The sequence below is a fragment of the Chelon labrosus genome, assembly GCF_963514085.1.
Source record: "Chelon labrosus genome assembly, chromosome: 3".
Lineage (NCBI taxonomy): Eukaryota > Metazoa > Chordata > Actinopteri > Mugiliformes > Mugilidae > Chelon > Chelon labrosus.
In genome coordinates, this window is record NC_140339.1 from 11,016,601 (window position 1) to 11,038,623 (window position 22,023).

General features: G+C 41.0%; 1 protein-coding gene across 1 annotated transcript in view; it reads right to left on the reverse strand.

Annotated features, from left to right (window-relative positions):
• ddb1 (damage-specific DNA binding protein 1) overlaps positions 1 to 22,023 on the reverse strand; it is a 48,635-nt gene that overhangs the window by 15,658 nt on the left and 10,954 nt on the right. Inside the window, exons 8-19 of the mRNA XM_084540858.1 lie at positions 19,866 to 19,949; positions 19,466 to 19,582; positions 15,380 to 15,482; positions 14,583 to 14,658; positions 14,386 to 14,494; positions 10,487 to 10,665; positions 8,651 to 8,814; positions 6,077 to 6,184; positions 3,859 to 4,066; positions 3,468 to 3,563; positions 2,984 to 3,095; positions 1,905 to 2,028 (exon numbers count right to left, since the gene is read on the reverse strand). Coding sequence (XP_084396984.1) covers positions 1,905 to 2,028; positions 2,984 to 3,095; positions 3,468 to 3,563; positions 3,859 to 4,066; positions 6,077 to 6,184; positions 8,651 to 8,814; positions 10,487 to 10,665; positions 14,386 to 14,494; positions 14,583 to 14,658; positions 15,380 to 15,482; positions 19,466 to 19,582; positions 19,866 to 19,949 — 1,480 coding nt within the window. The remainder of the gene's footprint in view (positions 1 to 1,904; positions 2,029 to 2,983; positions 3,096 to 3,467; positions 3,564 to 3,858; positions 4,067 to 6,076; positions 6,185 to 8,650; positions 8,815 to 10,486; positions 10,666 to 14,385; positions 14,495 to 14,582; positions 14,659 to 15,379; positions 15,483 to 19,465; positions 19,583 to 19,865; positions 19,950 to 22,023) is intronic.

The window sequence follows — 22,023 nt, forward strand, 5'->3', positions numbered from 1 at the left end:
GTTTCTTTCTGGGAACAAGAACGCTACGATAAAATCTGACAAGGTGCTCTGACGTGTCCACAGCTCTGTCATAACCTATAATGTTCATTATTGCTGGGTTTAAACATTCAGATTGTCTGATTCAAGTCGATCTTGATTTTAAAGATCCGATATCGATTCATAAACTCCTCGGAAACTCCAGTTCCTTCATCACGAGACTGGTTTCGCACGACAAATCTTGCAAGACCGTGCATCTAGATTAGTCCACATGTGTGTGTGTGAGGGAGATCCAAAACATGTCAGAAGCAGCGTCAGGCCTGAAAGATGATCGATATTAAAAAGTATGACAACAGAAACGAGCTGCACAAAAGCAAAGTCGGCTGCGAGATGCACCAACTAGAGGTTAAATATTGTGGAAACACCTCAGATTTCTGGAACCAATGACAACATTAGTTTAGTGAATATCTATTTCATATCTAAGCAAAATTGTTTCAAAAGTGAAACATCACTAAAGTGATATTCAATCAGAATTTAAACCCTGAGAACTGGAACTGAATCAGTTCATTAAATCAGTAGTGATAGTTCATGTACAGTTAAATAATTTGACTGTATATCAATCTGTTGTCTTGCCTCTATTAGTTTTTTAATTAGTTGCCAGATTCCCAGATCAACCCAGTGAAGTCAGCAAGCACATCTATCACAAAGACGATTAAATTGTATCACTACAGATTTCCTGAATCGATTCAATTCCGATCCACAAGATCCCGATTCAATATCGATTTGTTGAGAGACATTTCAGTTTTGAAATAATCAGTCATGAAAGAGATTTACACAAAATTAATGTCACTCGTATCTGATGTTCGTTTTATTTCCACAATATTTCAATATTTCTAGTTGCCGCAACTTGTTTGCATCTTGGCTTTGCTTCTGTCCGGCTCTTGTTTGCCGTCATGCTTTTAAAATCCACAATGTGAAGCCACACATTAGACTTCAGCGCTGGTGGTGACTCTCAGAGCTTATGTTATGTTTTGAATCTCCATCACACATGTGGACTAATCTAGCCGCGCGGCCTCGCCAGACTAGTCATGTGAAACTAGACTTGCAAGACCACAGCGAGAAATTTCTAACAAGAGGATGCAGGAAATGGCGTGTATTTTAAAAACTGACCCAAGAAATTTATGAATCAATGTCAAGTTCAGATTATTTTTTTTTTTTAAGCAAACTCTAATTAGGATTATGCAGCAACTCATGGAATGGATTTATCACTGAACTTTATGTCTATGTATTATGAACAGAAACATTACTTATTAATTCTGCTCACTCTCCAGTTAAGTTTTATTGCACTTGTGCACAAAGGACATTCTTCATTTTTATGGCTGGTTTTGCTCATTAACCTAGGCCTTAATAAATTTAAGTGCCTCACAAATCAGTGGCTACACCCAAAGAACCAGAATATCTTAGTAACTAAAGAAAATCTCACAACATCTGAATGTGTGGTTATCTGATGGCACATGAATAAAGTGTAGTCAGCTATGGACATAGTACGCTGAACCACTTCCTCATTTACATAATATTAACATATATAACATGCCCTAATTTATGTGCCAGGATTTTTTAAAAAGGAATACTTGGCGCAGTCAAATCTGCATTGCAAAACAGAAGAGAGAAAAAAAGAAATAGCCACATTTGTTGGGCTTCACCGTGGAGACGAGGCCCACCATGTTCGTGCCGTAGACACAGACAAACAGGGCGTGAGATTAAAGACAGTGTTGAAACAGATGAATTGATTTGTGAAATTGCCGTTCACCTGTTTCAAGATTGAATGTTTTCCCCCCAAGCTGTGCAAATCATTTTACCTTCAGAAGCTTCAGGTGAAAGCACCAGCTCTTTGAGTTCAAGTGGAAAAGTACATTCAGCTGTCTCACCTTCAAAGGTGTGTTGATCCACGACTAGCAGGCTGTGAACCTCCACCTCTTCGCCGAAGGAGGTCTCGTGGGGAGAGGTGCTGCTGGGGAAGAGCTTGCTGGAACTCACGCTGCTGGAGAGAGCCTGAAAGGGATGGAGGTTTATGAGATGGGACAAGAAGAGATGTGAAGATGGGGGGGGGGGGGTCAGAAGTAACGCGGGGTGTAAAACTATTGGCATCTTCGTTTGTGCGTGAGCTGTGAGCGGCACAGTCGGCGCCATCTGCAGCAGCAGATGTGCGGCATTTAAAATCAGGTAAACATCATCCTGGTCATCACGTGTGAGAGGCGCTGCAGCAGTAATAACAAATAAAAGTACACACATGTCCCCTTGGGGAAGCTACAGAGCCAAGCTAAGGGGATACAACACATGCCGTCACTGTAAATCTGGCTGGAAGGACTTTTTGATTAGCTCTCCAAGTGAGCAACGCTTTTAAGTCTGTGCTACAATTCTTCCTTGGCAACTAAAACCCTCGCTTTCTGGGCAATTCAAACAAACGATGATTATGTTTAATGCAGTTTAAATTTAACTTGAACCTTTGCAGGCGCTAAATTTAGCTTGAGTAAGTGCAAAAACTTGAAGAGGTGACTGGAACACACACAAAAAAATGTCCCGTTTTCATTAATAGAGCTCAGGTTTTACTACATATATGTTTCTGAGGTAGAGCTGAACTGAAAAACAAGAACATTTACGGCAGAATTGAATACAAATTATATTTCTGAGGTGCAGCGAAGAGGTCATTTGTCAAGTTAGATATAAAAAATAAAAAAAAACGTAGCAGGTTACAGTTCAGTTATGCTAAAATCATAGTTCATAGATTTATGAGATAAACCTGAATATTTAAATCCTACTTTACAATATATTGCTCCAGTAGACCTCTGCTGGGTGACAAAAAGGACGAGACGTATTTTTTCTTGACAAGCCCCCCGTCTCGCGTTATAAATAATGTTCTTAGTCAGCATGTCTGGTTCGATAAGAGCACAAAAACAAACAAGCCCTGGGGTGTTTATTATCGGAGCACAACTCGGAGCTCTGGTACCTGAGTGCTCGCACTGGGCCGTACAGCGGATGTGGTGCCGCTCACGTCCTGCATCTCCACCCTGCTGGACAGGACGCCGAAACACTGGGAAACCTCCTGGTAACAAATCCGCCTGATGTGGAATTAAATGAAAGGAGGGAGAGAGAGAGAGAGAGAGATGAGAGAGATGAGAGGGGTGAGAAACGGCAAAGGGAAGACGCTGGTAAACACGAAAAAGAGCAAACAGGAGTAAGCTGAACAAAAGGCGCCCCGGGGAGCTTTCTATTTTCTGACTCGATAACACAGCAGTCCATCTTTTAACAATGCAGAGTCGTGGCTTTCCACATAAAAGTTTGAACATAAAAAATACTGAGCAAGATGTGAAACAAAACTAACAGGAGAACGTAGCTGGAGTCGAAGCAAATCAGGGCAAATATGGAGAACGTGCAGCGTATTTGTACAGATAATGGATTTGAACTGTTCGATGTTTGAGTTAGAGACTGACCTGGGAGACTCGTAAAGAGGAACAGTGCGAATGTGAAGTTTCTGAATCTCATCAATGGTACCGATAGTCAGAGTGCTGTTGTTTGCCAGAGCCAGACTGTGTTACAAAAAGAAAAAGAAAAAGAAAAACACAAGAAGCAACGTTAGTAATAGGCAAAAGAAGAAATACACCCACTTCCTGGAAATCAAACCGGTGTGTATGTATGCATTTCTGGAATCAAAAAAGAACTGCGGGGAGCATCTGAGCTCAAGGATCAAAACAAATCGTTCGCGCTTGTGGTTATGAACTTGTCAGAGCACAGAGGGAAAAAATTGATAAAACAGTTGAAGCTGAAGAAGCTGGAAGGAAAAAAAAGAAAAAAGGAGAAAGTAGAGAAAGTTTTGCTGCCGACCTGTCGGGGTAACCCTCGGAGTTGAGTGGGCACATGTAATTGACTTCCTTGAGGTTGACGTTGGAGAACACCAGCTTGTGGTTGGAGGAGTAGATGACAGTGGGTCGGTCGGAGCAGGCGAAGACATTGGAAGTGGACAGGGATCTGAAAGTCCTCAGCACCGTGGGCTGAGTGCCCAGGGTGACCTTCTTACGCTCACTGAGGGCACCTGGGGGAAAGAAAGAAGATTGAATCTCAGGATTAACTCCAGTTTGAAGGGCGGATGTAACGATCGTTCTTTGAGTCGAAAGGGCCTTTTCAACAGCGCTTTTAGCCAACAGTGTTTGTCCGTTTAGTAAGACCTTAAGACCTGTATAGAAATGTTTAACTCTGGTGTTTCTCCACTTCTTAAATACATGCTGCATAGATTTTGAATTTTAGTATGCTCACTGACTGTGATCTCAGAAAACCAAAGCAAAAGTAATGAGCACATATCTAATTTTATGGTTGTGATCCTCACACAGATTTATTTTATTTTTTTTATTTATTAATTTCAACACTGCAAGGATATGTTGCATCTTGATTATATTCATACTCCTGTACACATGATTACAATCTAAGTCTATGAACCGTTCACTTGACTTAAGGAAAATTAATCTGCAGCTATTTTGGCAATTCATTAATTTCCAACAAATTTCAAGCACAAAAACAGTCTCAAGCTCCAGGTTCTGCAAGGCGGTCACGGCTCAGGTGTGCAAAACACTGAATCCCATGGTGTGTGTGTGTGTGTGAATGAGAACACTGCTTTGAGTACCACTATGGTAGAAAAACTAAAAATAATAGAAGACATTAATAGTAAGTTGAATTTAACACCTTTTCTGCGTTTCACTTTTAAATCTCATCACTTGTTGTGTAGAGGTTTGATCAGACTAGCTTAGACATCTTCAGTCTTAATCTAGAAATGTGAGTGGAAAGGATGGAGATTTATTATATTCTACATTGATAATAAAAAACACTGATCAAAGAATTTACCGATTCCTCACACATATTGCCTTGCGAGTTTGTATTTATGCATATATTTAAAATTCGAAAAGGTACCTTGAAGTCAGCTTGAGTTTGAATAGAAAGTTGCTCAACTTCAAATTGAAGTAGCTGCACAGTCTGGCTCCTAATTTACTTTTTACGACTGAAGTGACATCAGCTGGCATCTTGGCCCGAACATATAATTTCAGTGACGCCACCCGGTCCTGTCCTGTCCTGTCCTGTCCTGGCGCTTGGAGATTACACATTTTACACAGAAAGCTTTCGTAACAAGCTGGAAGTGTGGAGTTTGAAGGGGCATTCAGCAGGCAGGCAGCCTCTAACAAAAGGCGCTACTGACCCACAGAGAGTACAGGATCAAACGCTTATGGAGCCTGACACATAGTTGGACTTAAAATTTATAGCATATACAACAGCTTCTGCTGCTTCCATTTAGACCAGCTACACAAAGAAAAGAAGTAGTTATTGGTGGGAACTGCAGCTTTATTTCTGCAGGTGACCAGTCTGAAAAAACAAAACATACCAAACAAGACTTTGCTAACCTGTGCATGATTTTTTGTGCAAAAGCCCACCGATAACTAGAAGGCTGATGTAAATGCAAATATAATATAACCGTTGGGTCCTAATTTAAAGAGGTGTACGCTACCTGCTTAGAATAAGACAGACAGGTGAACACGGTGCATAATTTCACTAGCCAGATGAACTTCCCAGCCGACACATTTAATAAAATATGCAGCAGATAGTTGATCGGCAATCCCTCCGTTGGGAACTGATTATCCTCCGGCAAAGATCTAACTTAGTTTGGACACTTATTTACATAGAATTTGTGTGTTTTGATCATTAAAGTTTCTACTGGTAGTGTTGACTGCACTCAGCAAGTTGATCTGATGGAGATGTTTTAATGTAAACATGTCAAAAGGCTATCAATATCCAAATATGGTGCTGACAGCAAGGTTGGGCCGATAGATGATGCCATCGTCCATTGCCGATTCCTACAGTCACAACAAACGCATCATCCATCACCAAGTTTCACAGCAGACATTGTCATATGCCAATTTGACACACATCAACCAAACCCATCCAGCATTCATGCAGTTCTACAGGATATTTATTTTTAAAGACATCTGCCCGGAGGCCCTCGTCAGCCCGAAAAGCTTTCATCTGACAAGTGTTAGCGACGCACGTGAGTAGGACCTACCTGTCAGCAGGTCCAGACCAAAGTAGAAGAGCGCTCCGTCCCCCAAGGCACACAACAGGTAGTAGCTGCCTTCAAAGGTGGTCATTAGGATTGAGCGAGGGATGATCTCTGAGGACACACACACACACATAGGCGATTTATTGCTCCTGCCCTCCGGAGTCAATGGTTCCCCCAGCAAAGTGACAAATGTCCGCAAAAATCTCTTTGTCAGAAAAATCAATCAGGTCTAGACAGGATGCAGAGAAGATGGTTAACTTTTTGAAAAAATAATGATTGAAAGGGGGGAAAAAATTGAATGCGTAACAATATTATGTCTCCTGCTTTTTCTGTTTCCCCAAATGCTGGTTTCTCAGACTGCTGGCCAATTACATCAGAACAACTTTGGCTCAGATTAAGTGCTCGTTGGCAGGAGCTCTGCAAAATGGATTCATGTTTCCATGGAAATGTAGATGATTTATTTTTGGACAAGCAGGAGAAAATATTAAAGTTCAAACATAAAGGTGTGCAAAGCTCAAAAATACATAGAGGAAAAACAAATGGAAAAACACAACTAATTTCAACAATAACAACATAGCTCAAGGGCAACTGTGTAATGTTAAAATCCTCAGCTTCCAGTGATGGAGCTAAAAATGTCAATTTGAGCAGCATATTAGTTTTTTAATTAAAGGCTCCCTGTTTAGGTTATGCAGTCAGATTGTCATTTTTAGGGAACTGAGCCGGGGAGAGCTCAGTCGTGCAAAGTGTGAAGCAGCTGTCACTCAAATGCAACCGGAAAATAAAGTGTGACACTGTGGAAGAGAGCGCAGACATATTCTTCCTGATGAAACACTTTAATTGGAGAGTCAGAGTCCTGTCTGTGCCAGTGCACCGTGTTATGAAACTTTGTCTCCAGCAGCTGCAGAGTTTTTCATGAGTTTAACTTTAAATAATAAAAAAAAAAAAAAAAAGGGGTAGTCAAGGCCTGTCATACTGAAACGTTCCCAGTTTAAATACTTCCCGGGAGTCTAAATGTATTTCGGATAGCAGCATAGTTAATGCTCTCCGAGTACATAATGACATGAGGTACTTTGTGTGAGGTGCCATTTACATCTCATATTAATGAAACTTGAGAGAAGCCGTTTTACTGGAGCTATTACAACACTATTATAAACTTATAGACTCATGGCTTGGACAAAATTTATTGGACTTGAAATAGTTCTACATTAAATCAACGCCAAACGAAACAAAATCCAGCTTAATAGCAACATATTTCAGCTAATTTAGTTAAAAAAAATCAAAATAAAAAAAAGTCAACCACAGCTGGTTGTTGAACTAGGAGGTATGTGTATAATTATTTCTTGGCCAGGAGTGATTATGGGTATTTATTTGGAACATCTGTGGAAGGTGAACACCTGAAACTCTCATCACCAGGGTCTGCAAACAACCCAACGCTGGATGTTGTTCAGATTAACCTGGTGGTGTCCTGATTTGCTGTTATGATTAACGTTTCCCCAGTGACCCAATAATGTCCAGAAACTCTCTGGACTTAAAGTATGACTCAGGTGTAAGTCACCTGTTTGGAGAAAGGTTCTCTAATTTTACACGGATAGTTTCCTAGATAGACTCCTCTTTCAAACCACCTGTCTTCTGTTGCTAAAATACTATATGTCCTCAAAAGAGTGTCCTTTGTCCTTTTGGGCATACTCGGTAAACTGCTGAGTCCTGAAGAACTTGCTGTTCTGCACTGACCCTTGTGTTTTTGTAGCGGTTTCAGGTGCGCACCACCCACAGGTGTTCTAAATAAAAACCTAAACTCACCACCAGTCATTTAGGACTAAAGAAGCTACTTGGATGAGAGATGAAATGCCTTCAAAAAAACTCTAACAAGTCAATTTGATCTTGTTTTAGATGCATAACATGTTTAATAATAGCCAGTATGCTAAGCTAACGACTTGTTGGTGTTCTGGCTGTTACATACTCCGCGAGAAGTGAGAAGTTTGTTCTCACATCCCTCGTTTGGAAGTTCTCGCAGCTTGTTGTCAACACATCAACTTTTTTTCTCGCGTGTGACAAACGGTTTATATTCTGTGAGTTGTCAGAAATCGGAAGTGGGTGCACGCTGAATGAACAGCGTAATCTGACGCACACCGTAGTCAAAACTACTTGCCGACATCAGAAAATAATAAGAAAAGTGCCTCTCGTACTGTGCGGTGGGCGTTGCCCTATGAGGACTTCCCAGGAGTTTGGCACTTGAGTTTCTCGTGAAGTATAAATTACCTGGGCAGAACAAACTTTTTTTCTTGTTCTTGCAGCCCTAGGAAGGAGAAGAAATTTCTCACTTCTCGTGGAGTCTGTACCAAGCTTAACCCTCAGCAAGAAAGCAAACGGATGAGATATTCCACATTTAAACCCATCTTTTCCGCCTTCAGAGCAGAAGGGATCATCATTATTGGTTCACTGGATCTCGGATGGTGGAAATGATTTGATTCATCAATGTGAACAAAACTATTTTATATCTTTTCCATTTTAACTGTGCTGCAGAAGACCTGACATTATCTCAGTAACATTTCTCCTGTCCGTCCTCCTTTCTCTCACCTCCACCCAGCATCTCCTTGTGCAGGGCTGTGAAACAGGGCAGTTTGAGCACACGGGCTGAGATGTCGGTCCAGAGTCCCACGGCGCAGAGCGGTGACTCACCGCCGGCATCCCCCAGAGGTGTGATGTCCAGACAGGCCACCTCGTGCTCCATCTCTGTGGTGCTGATTAAGGCGTAGAGGACGTGAGAAAAACAGTAGCAAGCTGTCCTGAACGCGCAGCGGGAACGACAAACTTTGACACTCGCAGCACATCAAATTGGCAAACGGGATAATTGTGTTTTTGACACAGCAGAAGCTCTAATTGAATTGTACTTTTTTTCCTTTCTCTTGTGAGATGCAAATTGAGAAATGTCCCACGGTCACCTGGTGAGTGGAGCTGTGAGTTCACACTATTTAAAGTTGCCAGACGACCATTCATTTCCATTTCATTTGAATCTGTGGTGGGATCCGAATCAGTCCAAAAAGAACAGTCTGAACTTTTTTGATTATTACACATTAAGAGTCATTCAGATTTTCCCTCTTTCTTGTTCTGTTGCAAACTGACTTCCTTAATAACTTCACAAGAGAGTGCATATGCTTGTTTGTGATAGGCTGATATGCATTATATTTCCAAGGATACTCTGAATACTGAATTTATGTCCTAATACGGCTCAATATATATATTGTATTATATGTATAAGTATGAGAGGTAACGTATTCTGCTTTGAATTAATATTTCTGTATGAATTTTATCTATTGATAGAATAAGTTTGGCTTTTTATGAGGACACAAATCCTGCTAACTAACATTAAACTAAGATTATAGTTTAATGTCACTCTACAAAATGAATATCAAATGCCTGAGACACAATTTTGAATGCAAAGTGACTTTAAGCAAAAGTTAATAATAATAATAAAAAAAAAAGCCTAAACTTGTGCACTCCAACAGAACATAGCTAGTCAAGAATACAATACTAACTGATAATCTTCGTCTACTGCAGGAGCTCAGACGTTAGTTGCCTCACAGAGAAGCATTTCAGCCTTGTGCTCGCCTTTAATCCAGCCATAACTATCTAGTGCTTAGGACGAAGCAAACTCTCAGGGCTGCAAACACAATACGTCTGCAGCCCTGACCGCTTTTATCGACAATAAGCGAGTCGCTGAGAAAAGATGCCGTGTTCAGAACTGCAGATCAGGAAAGAATAAAATAAAATAGAGGTGAAATAACTCAGGATGTGAATAACACATGTGAGTCAGAGACAGAGTTGTTCAGCGATTTGGGAACAAAAATACATTAATATTTTATTAATTAAAGCTTCATGCAGCTGTTGCATTGGCTGTCATGTTGTCTTAGATTTACTTCTTAAGCGTTTGAGAACAATATCTTGGATTAAGGGTTTTTGTTTTTTACAAGCAGACGATTTTTTTTTTCTCCTGAACTTGCAAGCTGACTCAGTTTGTAGGCGTCTCAACAAAAAAGAACTAAGAGACGTGCTGAGCTTTAAAGGAATATGTAGCTAAAGCCTGTAGTCAGTTGGTTTTAGTCGGCACAAAGACTAGAAATGGAATAAGTACAAGCCTACCAACAACTCTTAAGATGACCAATTAACAAAATACAGTTTATGCGTTTAATCTGGACAAAGCCAGGGTGTCAGTTTCGTCTCATGTTCAGGAATAAATAAATGCACTTCAGTATTAAATCAAGCGTAATGATGTTAGGAGCACGATGCTCTGGGCAATTGTAGCACACATAATTCACGAGAAAGTCATTGGCAGGTAAAATATTACATAAAAAAACTAAGTGAACTTCAATACGTATTTATATGTTTGCATATGATTCAGTATCTCTGTCCTACCTGATCTGTTTCAGCTCCCCAGCAAGGATCTGCAGGTAGTAGAGCGCCCGTCCAACAGCGAGCACCACCTGGGTGTGGTTGCAGGCAGCCACGCTGATGTTCCTGCCCTGTGGCTCCTTCCACTCACTCACCAAGGCCTTGCTGTCCTGGAGCACCAGGCGCACAGAGCCTGATGTGATCTGTAGGAGCACACACACACCATAGTTTTTTTTCTTTGACAGCATTTCTGGGCCCGTTGCACATAGTGATGAAGGAGCTGGAAGCTGGAAGATATTTCAGAGGATCTTATAGTTTATATGTGGTTCTGTGCCAGGATTTCTAAAACCGAAGATGTGATTAATCTTTCTACGAGATTTGTATTTTTGTAAATAAGATGCGGCAGCGAGAAAATGAATTACTTTCAGTTAATACATGGTAGGTATCAGATTCGGAGATAATGCTTGGAATGATGAGGAGACTTTCAGCAATACCGACGGAGCCGGTACGTATGTTTACGAGTAGATGAAGGCGTAGAATTTGCATCGGAATCAAAATGAAGGCTGCACATTTTCCTCACTAGAAAATAAATAACCATTTAATAGCAACACAAATGACATGAAATATTGCTCCATAAAAAGAGAGAATAAAGGATAAATGTCCAGCATTTGTCTGATCCCTGAAATCACATTAACGAAACGTCAAAATAACGTGTTTTCAAGGGCTCTCACTATCGTTACAAAAGTTTACTTGATTGCATTTGAATTGCACATCGCAGAGAGACTTGTGAGTCGCTGGCAAAAGCCCCCCAGGTTAAGGAGAAGCAGAAACTCAATACTGAAAATGTAATAATGAAAAGGGTAGAGCGGTGGAGCACTGGAGAGGCAAGACAAGACAAAGGAAGGAAAAAGAGCTGAAAGAAGCCTCATTAACAGACTGCAGCAGGTACAAACAACAATCAAACTATAAATGGAGGTGTTGCACTGCTGGGGAGTACGGATAATATGGAGGTGTAATGAGATGTGAAACTAGCACATATTCAGTATAGGATCCTAATGGAGTCCCTGATAGCAGGAATGAAGATTATATTGTCCAGCTTCTACAGTATATGTTTGCAGGGTGCGGCAAGTCGGAGCATATTTAAATAGACTAAAATAGCTTTGACCTTTGTTTTGTGCATGTAAGAATAAAGATTTTATCTTCAAGAACACTGGACGTCCAAACAACCGGGTAGGTTATTCAACTACACCAGTGGTGAATTCAGAAAATATTCAGATCTGATACTATAATCATTTAAACTCATAATTTCTGCATATATCTTCACTCAGTACCTCATAATGACAATGTGACAAGAATTCTTGCAAATTTGTTAAAAAGGAGGGAAAAACTGACATCACTTGTAAGTTGTGATAACACAGGTGCTAGGCAACTGTTAGCATTAAGGAGCCCACGTGGGCTAACAGTTAGCAAGCTAACAAGCGGATGATGTGGGTACCTTAATGTAGAAAATGCGAAGACAGACAGCTGCATGAAAACAGGCTTCTTCAAAAATTTTCCAGTCACAAGGTTGTGAATACCACAAGAGGACGCTGTTCATAAGGCGTTTGATTGTCGTTGCATCGTATCTGGAGGCAGCATTAAGCACAGCCGTGCTTCGAGCTAACATAAGCATGCTAAAATGCTAAAAAATAAACTTCTAATAGGCCGTTTTAGTAAGCATGGTGTTTACAGTGTAGTGGATTTAAACGCTAGAGGACATTTTTTTAATTTTACCTGGTGAGACTGCTAAATAACAAAAGTAGTTACAGTTCACCCTGTGGCAATGTCCTTAACAAAGTTCATCTTATTTTAATTTCTCTTAAATACAAAAAGTTGTAAAAATGGGCAAATACAAAACCGACCAGCCACTAAAACAGCAACATCTCCAAATAAACTACACATAGTTAAATATTGAGCTTGTGAGCTTGTGGTTGTGACACAGGAAGTTATGCAAACAAAATATTTAATGTAAGTCACGAGAACACTGCTGCTCGGCAAATATTGGCAAATACTGGCCAATATTAGACGGTAAACATGACCCAACTGGAAGGCGGTATATGCAGATGTGCACGCTGGAACGAAGGCACAGCAATCATCCCTCTGAAGTTGTGTTTATGGCCAAATGCTCTGTTTTGTCTCGTATTCAGAAGTGTTTTAGCACTGACTTGGTCTCTAATTCCCCCTGAGAGGAATATCTGGTCATTTCTAGATGCTCAGCACTGTTAACCAGCTGCTTCATTAGATTGTTTTTTTTGTTGTTGTTTTCGTAGTTTTGTGCTGAGGAAGTTAAGCTTGTTTACTGGAATTGTCTTTCTACAGTTTTTATTGCGGGGTTAATTAGAACAGCAAAGCTCATGTACACAGAGTATGCGCAGGAGAATGGACCAAAATAATGAGATAAAACAATGCTAAAAGCTGCAAAGGACTGCAGAGTGAGCAAGGCTTTTATTCTATATGGAGTCATTTGACTCATAGCAGAAACATATTGCTATTGATGCAATTACTTATGTGACAAGAGCATATTTAAAAGGGATATTTAAATTGGACAACGCCATTGAAATGTATGCTGTCTTTGTTGTTTCCAGATTATTTATTTCAGCGTCCACACCTGAAGGACACAGTGAGATAAATCACTACAGCTACAGCTAGCGGCTACCTGTGTAATGTAAAACTTTATCCCCAGCCGTGAGGGGTGAGAGAATTTTTTATTTATTTTTTTATTTTACATTAAAATACAAGCAGAATTACCATAACAATCTAAAGATTTATGGATACGGGAGGACACGTTTAATGTTTGGCAGAATTCCCGGCAGGTTTCATCCTCATTTCCAAAAGGCAGGCTGAAACTTGAATCTAAATGAAGTGCAATATTAATTGCTTGATGTAAAATACATCAAGTCCTTTTAAGCTCTTCACATTCACGACTGCCCCTTTCAATCATGCATGATTCAGCTCCAGCAAACTATATCTGGCTAAATGGAGAAAGGCCACAGTTGAATAATTAATTTCTATAATTAATTTTTAAATTTGTTAAATTAGAGAGTATTCCTGCTTTGAGCCGGGACGCACAAATACTGCAAAATCAGCAAATTTAGGGAGAGTGAGCTCAGACAGCGAATGTGTGTCGACTAATCAAAGCATTTAGCCAGGGGTAGTCGCGCTCAACAGAATATGAGTCGGTAACACACCATTTGAAATTCATCAAAAAAAATATCTCAACACACAATCTGAAGGTCTGCCCAAACCCAGACCAACTTTTCGCCACAAAAATTTGTTCGGGCTGTTTTTTTAGACTAAAAAGCATGTTCCGGGACGTTCAAAGCCAGCACGTGTGATTTGTACATACACAGATCAGGCATAATATTATGACCACCTTCCTAATATTGTGTAGGTCTCCCTTGTGCCTCCAAAACAGTTGTGACTCATCAGAGAATGGACATGTACTTTCTGATGGGTGTCCTGTGGTGTCTGGCAACAGGATGTTGTTAGTAGGGGCCTTTGGATCCTATGGGTTGAGGGAGGGGGTCTCTGTGGATCAGGCTTGTTCCAGTGCATCCCACAGATACTTGATCAGTTTGGGATCTAGTGAATTTGGAGGCCAGGTTGTTTTCAAGTTTTTGGAGTTTTTCCTAAACCGTTTTTTTTGCTGCTAGGGATGGCTGCTGCCATCAAGATGTGTCAGTGCTATGGTATCGGGGTGCCTGGTCTGGTCTAGGTGGGTGTTACATGTCTTAAGTAACATCCACATGAATGCCAGGTCCAAAAGTTTCCCAGAACACTGTATTGTCACAAGATGGCTAATGTTATTTACTCCTCTTGTCAGTGGTTTTAATGTTGTGGTTGATCGGTATAGAGCACAACTGCGTGTATGTGTGTATACGAACTTGAATGAGTTGCTGGTGCGCCACATTGCCACAGTAAAAGGTCTGCTGGTTGTCCACAAAGCCTGGAAGTTCAGTCTCCTCAACTTCCTCGCCACTCAGCATCAACACGCTATGGAGGAATCGCATTGTTGAGAAAAAAAAAAATCCTTGCATTCAGAGTTGACTTCACACCTATTTGTCATTCTGTAAACACTCACCGTGTCTGACCCACAAAAGACAGCACCAGCATGTCATCTGTCTCTCTGCCGGCCTCCGAGCGGAGCGGCCACAGACCTTAAAGAGAATTCGACAAATTGTGTTAGAAGGAAAGGTTGCCTCCTGCGCCATTCCGCGGGATAAAAGAAATACGATACCCAGCCGGTGCTCGATCTTTAACTATTCCATCTGTCAAATGTTAACATGTTGGGAGATGTACAGGTTGTAGATTCCTCTCAGAGAGCCATTGATTGGCTGAGAGAATAATTGCCTCTCATCAAGAGGCCAGGGGCAGGAGCCAGCAGTTGAGATTTTAGGGCAGCGATGGTCAATAAACAGCTGAAGCCTAACAAGTGCAAGCAGACCTTAACTGGCCTGTGTGTCTCATTTAAGCATCAGAGAACAGTCCTTTGAGAGGAACCTAATTTTCTAGGATTAAGAGGTGCCTGCTGTCGTTAAAGCCTGATGGGATTCTTCAGCTTGCCTGTGTACTATCGCAGAGCTCTTTGGTTTACAAAATTAAAACAAACGTCTCCAAATCTAACCTTGGCACTTTTCCTACTCTTTTGAAACGACCGTGCCAAGACCTATGACATCTGGGCCATCTGCTCGCGCTCCAGTGCCAAGTTTGGACGAGCAACAGCTGGCGTCTTGGCCAGGCGAGGCAAGCAGATGTGCGGGCTGAAGTGGCTCTACTGTCAAGTCAGTGGAGGATTAAAGACCAGACAGGAGTCAGGACTGAGGAGGAGGAGGAAGAGGAGGAGGAAGGCAGTGGACGAGACACAGAAAACACACAAACCTTTGATTCCCGGCAGGTCAATGCTGGCGTGCTCGTGAATCCCGATGCCATTGCGGATGATCCGAAGAGAGCCCTCTTTGAATGCACCTGAGCATGTCACCAGCTGAAAGTGGCGAAGAAAGACACAAAGACAACGATATGAGGGCGTTTTAAGGCGGTATGCAGTTGATCCTCTTATTTTCTCTTTTACATATTTATAATCTCTCTCCTATCCCTCCCTCTTCCTCGCTATTGTGTTTGCTTAGAGAGGATAGCTCCAGTTTCATGCAATGTGAGTCTTATGTTATAGTTCAGGCCATGATTCACATCGGTAACGATGAATATGTATGTTGTAGTCACTTATCATTAGCGAGTGAGCATTAACTGTGGAGATGAGGACATTACTAAAAATAAATCTAATGGAGCAAGGAAGGAGAGCAGTCAGGCGTCGCCTCTCCGCTTCGCCTCCAAGTGAGATAATCAGGCCAAAGGTCGTAGCAATGTCTTCCCCACTAATTAACAATTTCACCGCTGATATCATAATCGACAGTTAATTAAACAATTAGGCAGCTGATTACTCAATTAATTCAATTCTCAATTAAATTACTTAAATGTTTGGTAAAATAAAATTAAGAGGAAGAATTTTCTTTAGCTTCATGAAAGAAAAGTTGGGTAGTTTTGCTTTAAAGGGGAACTACTGATTTTTACAACCTGGACCTTATTTCTGACATAAAATACGTGGATCATTTACTCACCTATATCACTTCTGTGTAATTCGTATTCCTTCGGGAGATAATTAGATCAGCGTATATCCATATAGTGGGAGTGACTGGGGCACCGAAACACAGCCTCTAAATGACGCATTATCTGCTGCAAAACTCGTTCATTTCAATATTTTGCTAGTGGTATTCCCCACTGAGTCCGGAGTTAGCCGTTATCATCATCCAGGGTCTGTAGATTGACCTACAGACCCTGGATGATGTCTTCTGACCTGGAGATGATCATCTCTGAGCGCCGCGTTTACCTGTAATTTGCTACTGCTAGTTTTTTACAATATGGCTGAATATGTTTCTGATTCTGAGGTTGTGGACGAACCATAGCAGTAGCAAATTACAAATAAATAAGTCGACTGTCGCGGGTGCGTGTGGCACTCAGAGACGACATCATCCAGGTGAGAAGACATCATCTGGGGTCTGTAGGACAACCTACAGACTCAGATGAGGATAACGGCTTACTCCAGACTCAACGGGGAATAGCACTAGCGCATCATAACAAAATATTGGTGAAATGAACGAGTTTCGCTGCAAATAATGCGTTATTTACAGGCTGCGTTTCGGTGCCCCAGTCACTCCCACTACATGGATATACGCTGATCTAATTATCTCCCGAAGGAATACAAATTACACAAAAGTTACATGGGTGAGTAAACGATCGGATTTTATACCAGAAATATGGTCCAGGTTGTAAAAAAAACAGTAGTTCCCCTTTAAGAAGGGCTCAAACAAATAGAGAAATCTAAAAATAGAGTTGTATAATAATTGTGTCTCGAAACAGAAGTGGTTACCTTATCTTAATGGTCTTGCGTCGGATTGAGTTAAATTACATTTTACTCAAATACAATAGTCTTAGGGCGCGTTATAGAACTTGCAGCCTGAAATCTGTTATGCAAATTTATTTTTAAAAACTTTGTCAGGCTGTTTGGGAAAAGATATTATATCAGGTCCTTTAGCTTGCTTTAGGTTGCTTTGTGGTGGCAGATATACAACAGTTTTGAAATTTAAAATTGTAACCCAACAAACAAAAAAAAATACTTTATTTACTCTAGTTTTATTTAATAAAATTAATGTTATTGTTAATTATCTAAGTTGTAGTTACACAGAATGTAGGGCGTAGCAAAGTACACTTCGCCGTAGCCTGACGTGCGCATCCTCATAAGCGCGACTACACATCGCGGCAACACAGATTGCAACAGGTGTCGTTGTTCAAAATGCATTTCCTCGTTAACATCTCTCAGTGGAAAGACAAGGGCAGAAATCTCTCTCTCCCTCTCTCCCTCTCTCCTTCAGCCTCCTACAAGCCATCTGCTCAGATGTCTTCTCTCCTCTCTGTGTTGCAGTGATTTCAGTAAAAGTAACTGTTCAACATTTATTAACTCCAACTCCAACATGAGCTCCTCACTTCCAATCACCATTGTTTGAAGTGCACAGAAAACACTGCTGACGACTTGCCGAGTAGAGTTTTTAGAGTTTTAGCGGCGTAATTACAGAACGATGTCGAAGCACAGGTATAAATGTTGGTAACGGCTTAGGGGCTGTGTAAGAAGATAAACCAAGCTCAGTTATCACTACAGACAGTGTAAGTGGCTGTCATAAAAATCTACCAAGTTACGGTAGACGTAGCAGTGCCTAATCAGTTTAATAGTGACGCCATTAAGAAATGTAATTCTGAGGATTTTGTGAATCAGTTTACGTTCGAGCTTTTCTGAGATTACAAACCTGACAGTGTTGAGATTCAGCTCCCTGGAGGTAAATAATTCTGGGGTATGACTGGAGAGCACTAGAATGTTAATAATTCATCCAGTCATGGTAGACTAACAGGATTAATACCAGAACCCACATAATCTCACCCCCTACCACCTGCCACCCGACAGTCTCATTGTGAAGGATAAAGCCATTCAGAACCTGGCAACGGCCTAACTCCCCCGTGTATGTTCTCAAATGCCCTCACATGGTCTCAGAGGACTGACTGCCTCCTGATAGTCTTCGCATATTTGTGTATTTGATATTTACGCGGGTTAATCAGTTAAAAATACCAGTGTGGTTTACAGTGGCACATCTGTGAATGCAGTTATTTTCTCTTATGTGATTGTTGTGGGAGAGGACAGGTTATATATTTTCGCCCTGCAGCTTTTTCTTAACCTGCATCCACCTCAGCTACTATCTCAGCTGTCTTGGAATGTGTCTGCATCGATCAAGCAGCCCAAACGCTCAGTGGATTTGCAGCAAATGGCAAATTAAAACCACCGTGATTGGATTTGGGTCCGGACCTCGACAGGCTGAAGGGAGTTAAGAGTGTATGGATGAATACAGTCAGTGGCTGATGGTGTGCTGGTCCACACCCAGGAGAGCGGCTCAGTGCTCTAGTGGACCGATGCCTTTGGAACCACATCAAATACCCTGGGGCCTGGTGTCAAACCGTGCCAACAAAACCTTCTGTACTGTTTCTATCTCCTTCCTCCACTGTTTCATCTCCCTCTGTCTCAGCATTTCAACACAAAAGGAGGACAAATGTTCAAATCAAACTATTATATTTCTGCAGTAATGTGTCACAGCAGGTGCCAAAAGCAGGCAGATTGGATCAGCAGCTTTTTGCATTTAAATTAAAACAATTCCAATTTTGACAGCACAGGAAAAGGAGAAAATATTAAGTTGCGTCTAGCTTTTATCCTAAAATGAACATGCAATGCAACTTATCTGGATATATTAAGAATAGGAACAGCCTGACATCTGCAAAAGATGTCAGGCTATAAAAATAAGTACATAGAAGTGCTGAAGATGATGTATTGTTGGGACACATGCAGACAGGGAAGGACTAAGACGAGGCCTTCACTGTCAGTTTTAAGAAGTTTAAATATTATAAGAGGAAAATCATTTGCCTTTCTGAAATAGAACAAGAAAGCTGATAAAAAGGATACTGTGCACCAGAGATGCATTTTAGGTTAAGGTGTAACTGCAGCTGTCCAGCTAAATCATACATAGACGCAACTGGGATACAAGGTGCATGCTCATGTCTGGTGTACAGGTGCAACAAAAAATAGGCTAGATAAAATATTACCGATATAAATTCACAGGAATCTCCTGATTAGACTTAGATGTTCTGGCCAGTGGCAGGTTTGTGCTGTGGTATGTTGCATACTGTAAGCGGAGCTCCCTGAAGGCACTGACGAAGACGATAATAACACAGGATAACACTGATGTGTTTTCTGTAAATCACCATCCGTGTCATGTCTACATTATTTAATAAATGCCCCAAGACACTTTTAATTCTATCTGAATGACGATGTAAATTAATTCCTTCAGCTTTTGTTTATTTGTTGGTTTTTTTTACCTGGCCCTGGCCTTGCCTCTCCAGGTCCACCACACACATGTCCACAATAGGTCCAAGATTGGTGAACGTCTCCATCACTGCCACATATGAGCCCTGGTCATTGCTGTCCACGTTGAGCTGCAGAGAAACAAAACCATCTTTACCAGTTGAACTAAAAGACGGTACACGGTGGACAGGGGACAGACGTACCATTAAATGTAGAGCGCATCAAAATGCAAATTTAAACATTACTTCCAAAAAGCTCCAAGATAATGACCGCCCAAACATTTCAAACAAAAGCTTAAAATAGTTCAGAACATTTTGACTTTTTACATCAGTTTGGAATTTAATCCAATTTTGTTCTTTTATCCTAAATATTCTTCAATTTCACATCTCAAACTTTGTTTATCTCGCTGCTTACCTTCACTAACTGAGAGTCGCCCAGTCTGGAGCCCACAAACACCACACCGTTGTCCAGGTAGGTCAAACACTCAGCAATTGATGTCTGTCAATGGAGAGACGAAAACAAATCTCAGTCTGCAACTATCATTATTTATCTCTGGATTAATGTACAGAGGGAGAAAGTAATTAGTGTTTCCTATGCCCAAACAAAGGACATTTACTTTAAGGTGAAATAAAATTAAAAAAAATCCTCAAAATGGTCGAGTTCGAAATGGGTTTGTTTTCTTTTAGTCGTTCACATAAAATCATTACAATTATTTGGTAATATATGTCATAATTTTCCATGTTAATGTGAACACATCTTAAAATACATATTCAAATTAAACATAAAATGTCAAGGGGGTCCCACTCGACCAGGTGAGCTATCAGTGCGTGCGTCCCTAGACTTTGACACTGAAACCGAGGCTTCATCATGTCATTTGCTGCATCCCATTCATCCTCTGTTACCCCATTAATTCCCGTCTCTCTCTGATGATTACTATCTAATAAAGGTAGAAAAGGCCACACACAAAAATGTCAATACAGCTGATGAAGCATAAAGCCAGCATAAAACAGTGACTTAATTGAAGATCATTTAGTGCCAAAAACGAATCAATACTCAATTTTGACACGTGATCTCAGAACAAATAACAGAGCTTCGTAGATGCCTTTCCATAACACACTATTCTTGCAGTTCTGTCGTCCTTATTTTAAGTGTCGGCCACGCAGCAAGCAATTACGACAGCTCAATTTGGGCACCAGTAATTTCATATGAGGAAATAATTGTTAACGCTGACCTTTGACACCTACGAGGAAAAATAATTGTGGGATGGTTTGATACTGAAAACAACCATTAAGCCTCAGTCCTATCATCTTACAGCAGCGGCAGCAGAGAGGTCGTTTAATTTCAATATAAATGAACGGTGCTGTTTTAAGTCATGGCTATTATTGTTTGTTTGCCAAATATAAAAGAAGAAGGACGACATAACTGACCTCGTGTTGTTCAGTTTAAAAAACAGAAGGAACTCTGTTTGACACATACACTCATCAGCTATAAAGTTTTGAGGCCCTGTCTATTATTATCTATTATATTATGTGTGCAGCAAAAACAACCCTGACCCGTCAAGGCATGGACTCCAATAGATCTCTGAAGACGTGCCGTTTTACCAAGACTTCTGCAGCAGATCCTTGAAGTCATGCTTGTTGCGAAGTGTGGCCTCGAAGAATATAACTTCTTTGTCCAGCACATCTCATTGATACTCGACTTGATTCGGAGGCCAAGTCAACACCTTTAATTCATTGTCGTATACTAAGTATTACTAATCCATTTTACTTTGTAGCAAGGCGCATTAACCCCCTGACAAAAGCCACTGCCGTCAGGGAGTAGGATTTCCGTGAAAGGGTGTACGTCTGTAACTGCTTAGTAGGTAGGTGGTACGTGTCATAGTAACATCCACATGAATAGCAGGACCCAAGGTCTCCTTGTTTTCCTCCCATAGTGTATCCTGGTGCAATGTGTTCCCCAAGTAAGCCATGCACATCCACCGAGCCGTCCATGTGATGTAAAAGGAAATACGATTCATCAGAAAGGGCCACTGTCTTCGACTGCTCTGTGCTCTGGTTCTGATTCTCATATGCTTATTGTAGATGCCTTCTGACATTTTTCTACCAAAACTAACTTTTCAGCAATTCCAGCTATAGCGGCTCATCTGCTGGATCAGACCACACGGGTCAGTCTGAGCTCGCCACATGAGCCTGCATGAACACCGGAGACCAGGAAACACCCTACAAGAGCTGCAGTTGCTCGGAGATGCTCGGACTCAGTTGTTCTTCACTTAATGTTCACGTTCTTCCGTGCATTAACAGCTGCCATGACAACGAGATAATCGGTGTTATTCACTTCACCTGTCAGTTGTCATAATGTTATGGCTAATCGGTGTAAATTATGTTTTCAAATTCCGTCTCATCAGTGTGAATACGGTATTACAGACACACAATAAATACAGGTCTGATTTTTTAATACAGAGCGGCTCCTGTCTGTACCGACTGAACACACTGCTGCTAAGTGTGTAAAAGTTTAGATTTTTTTTTGAAAAGCAATTTGCTTCCAGCTCAGCAATTCTTCTCTGCTTGATTGT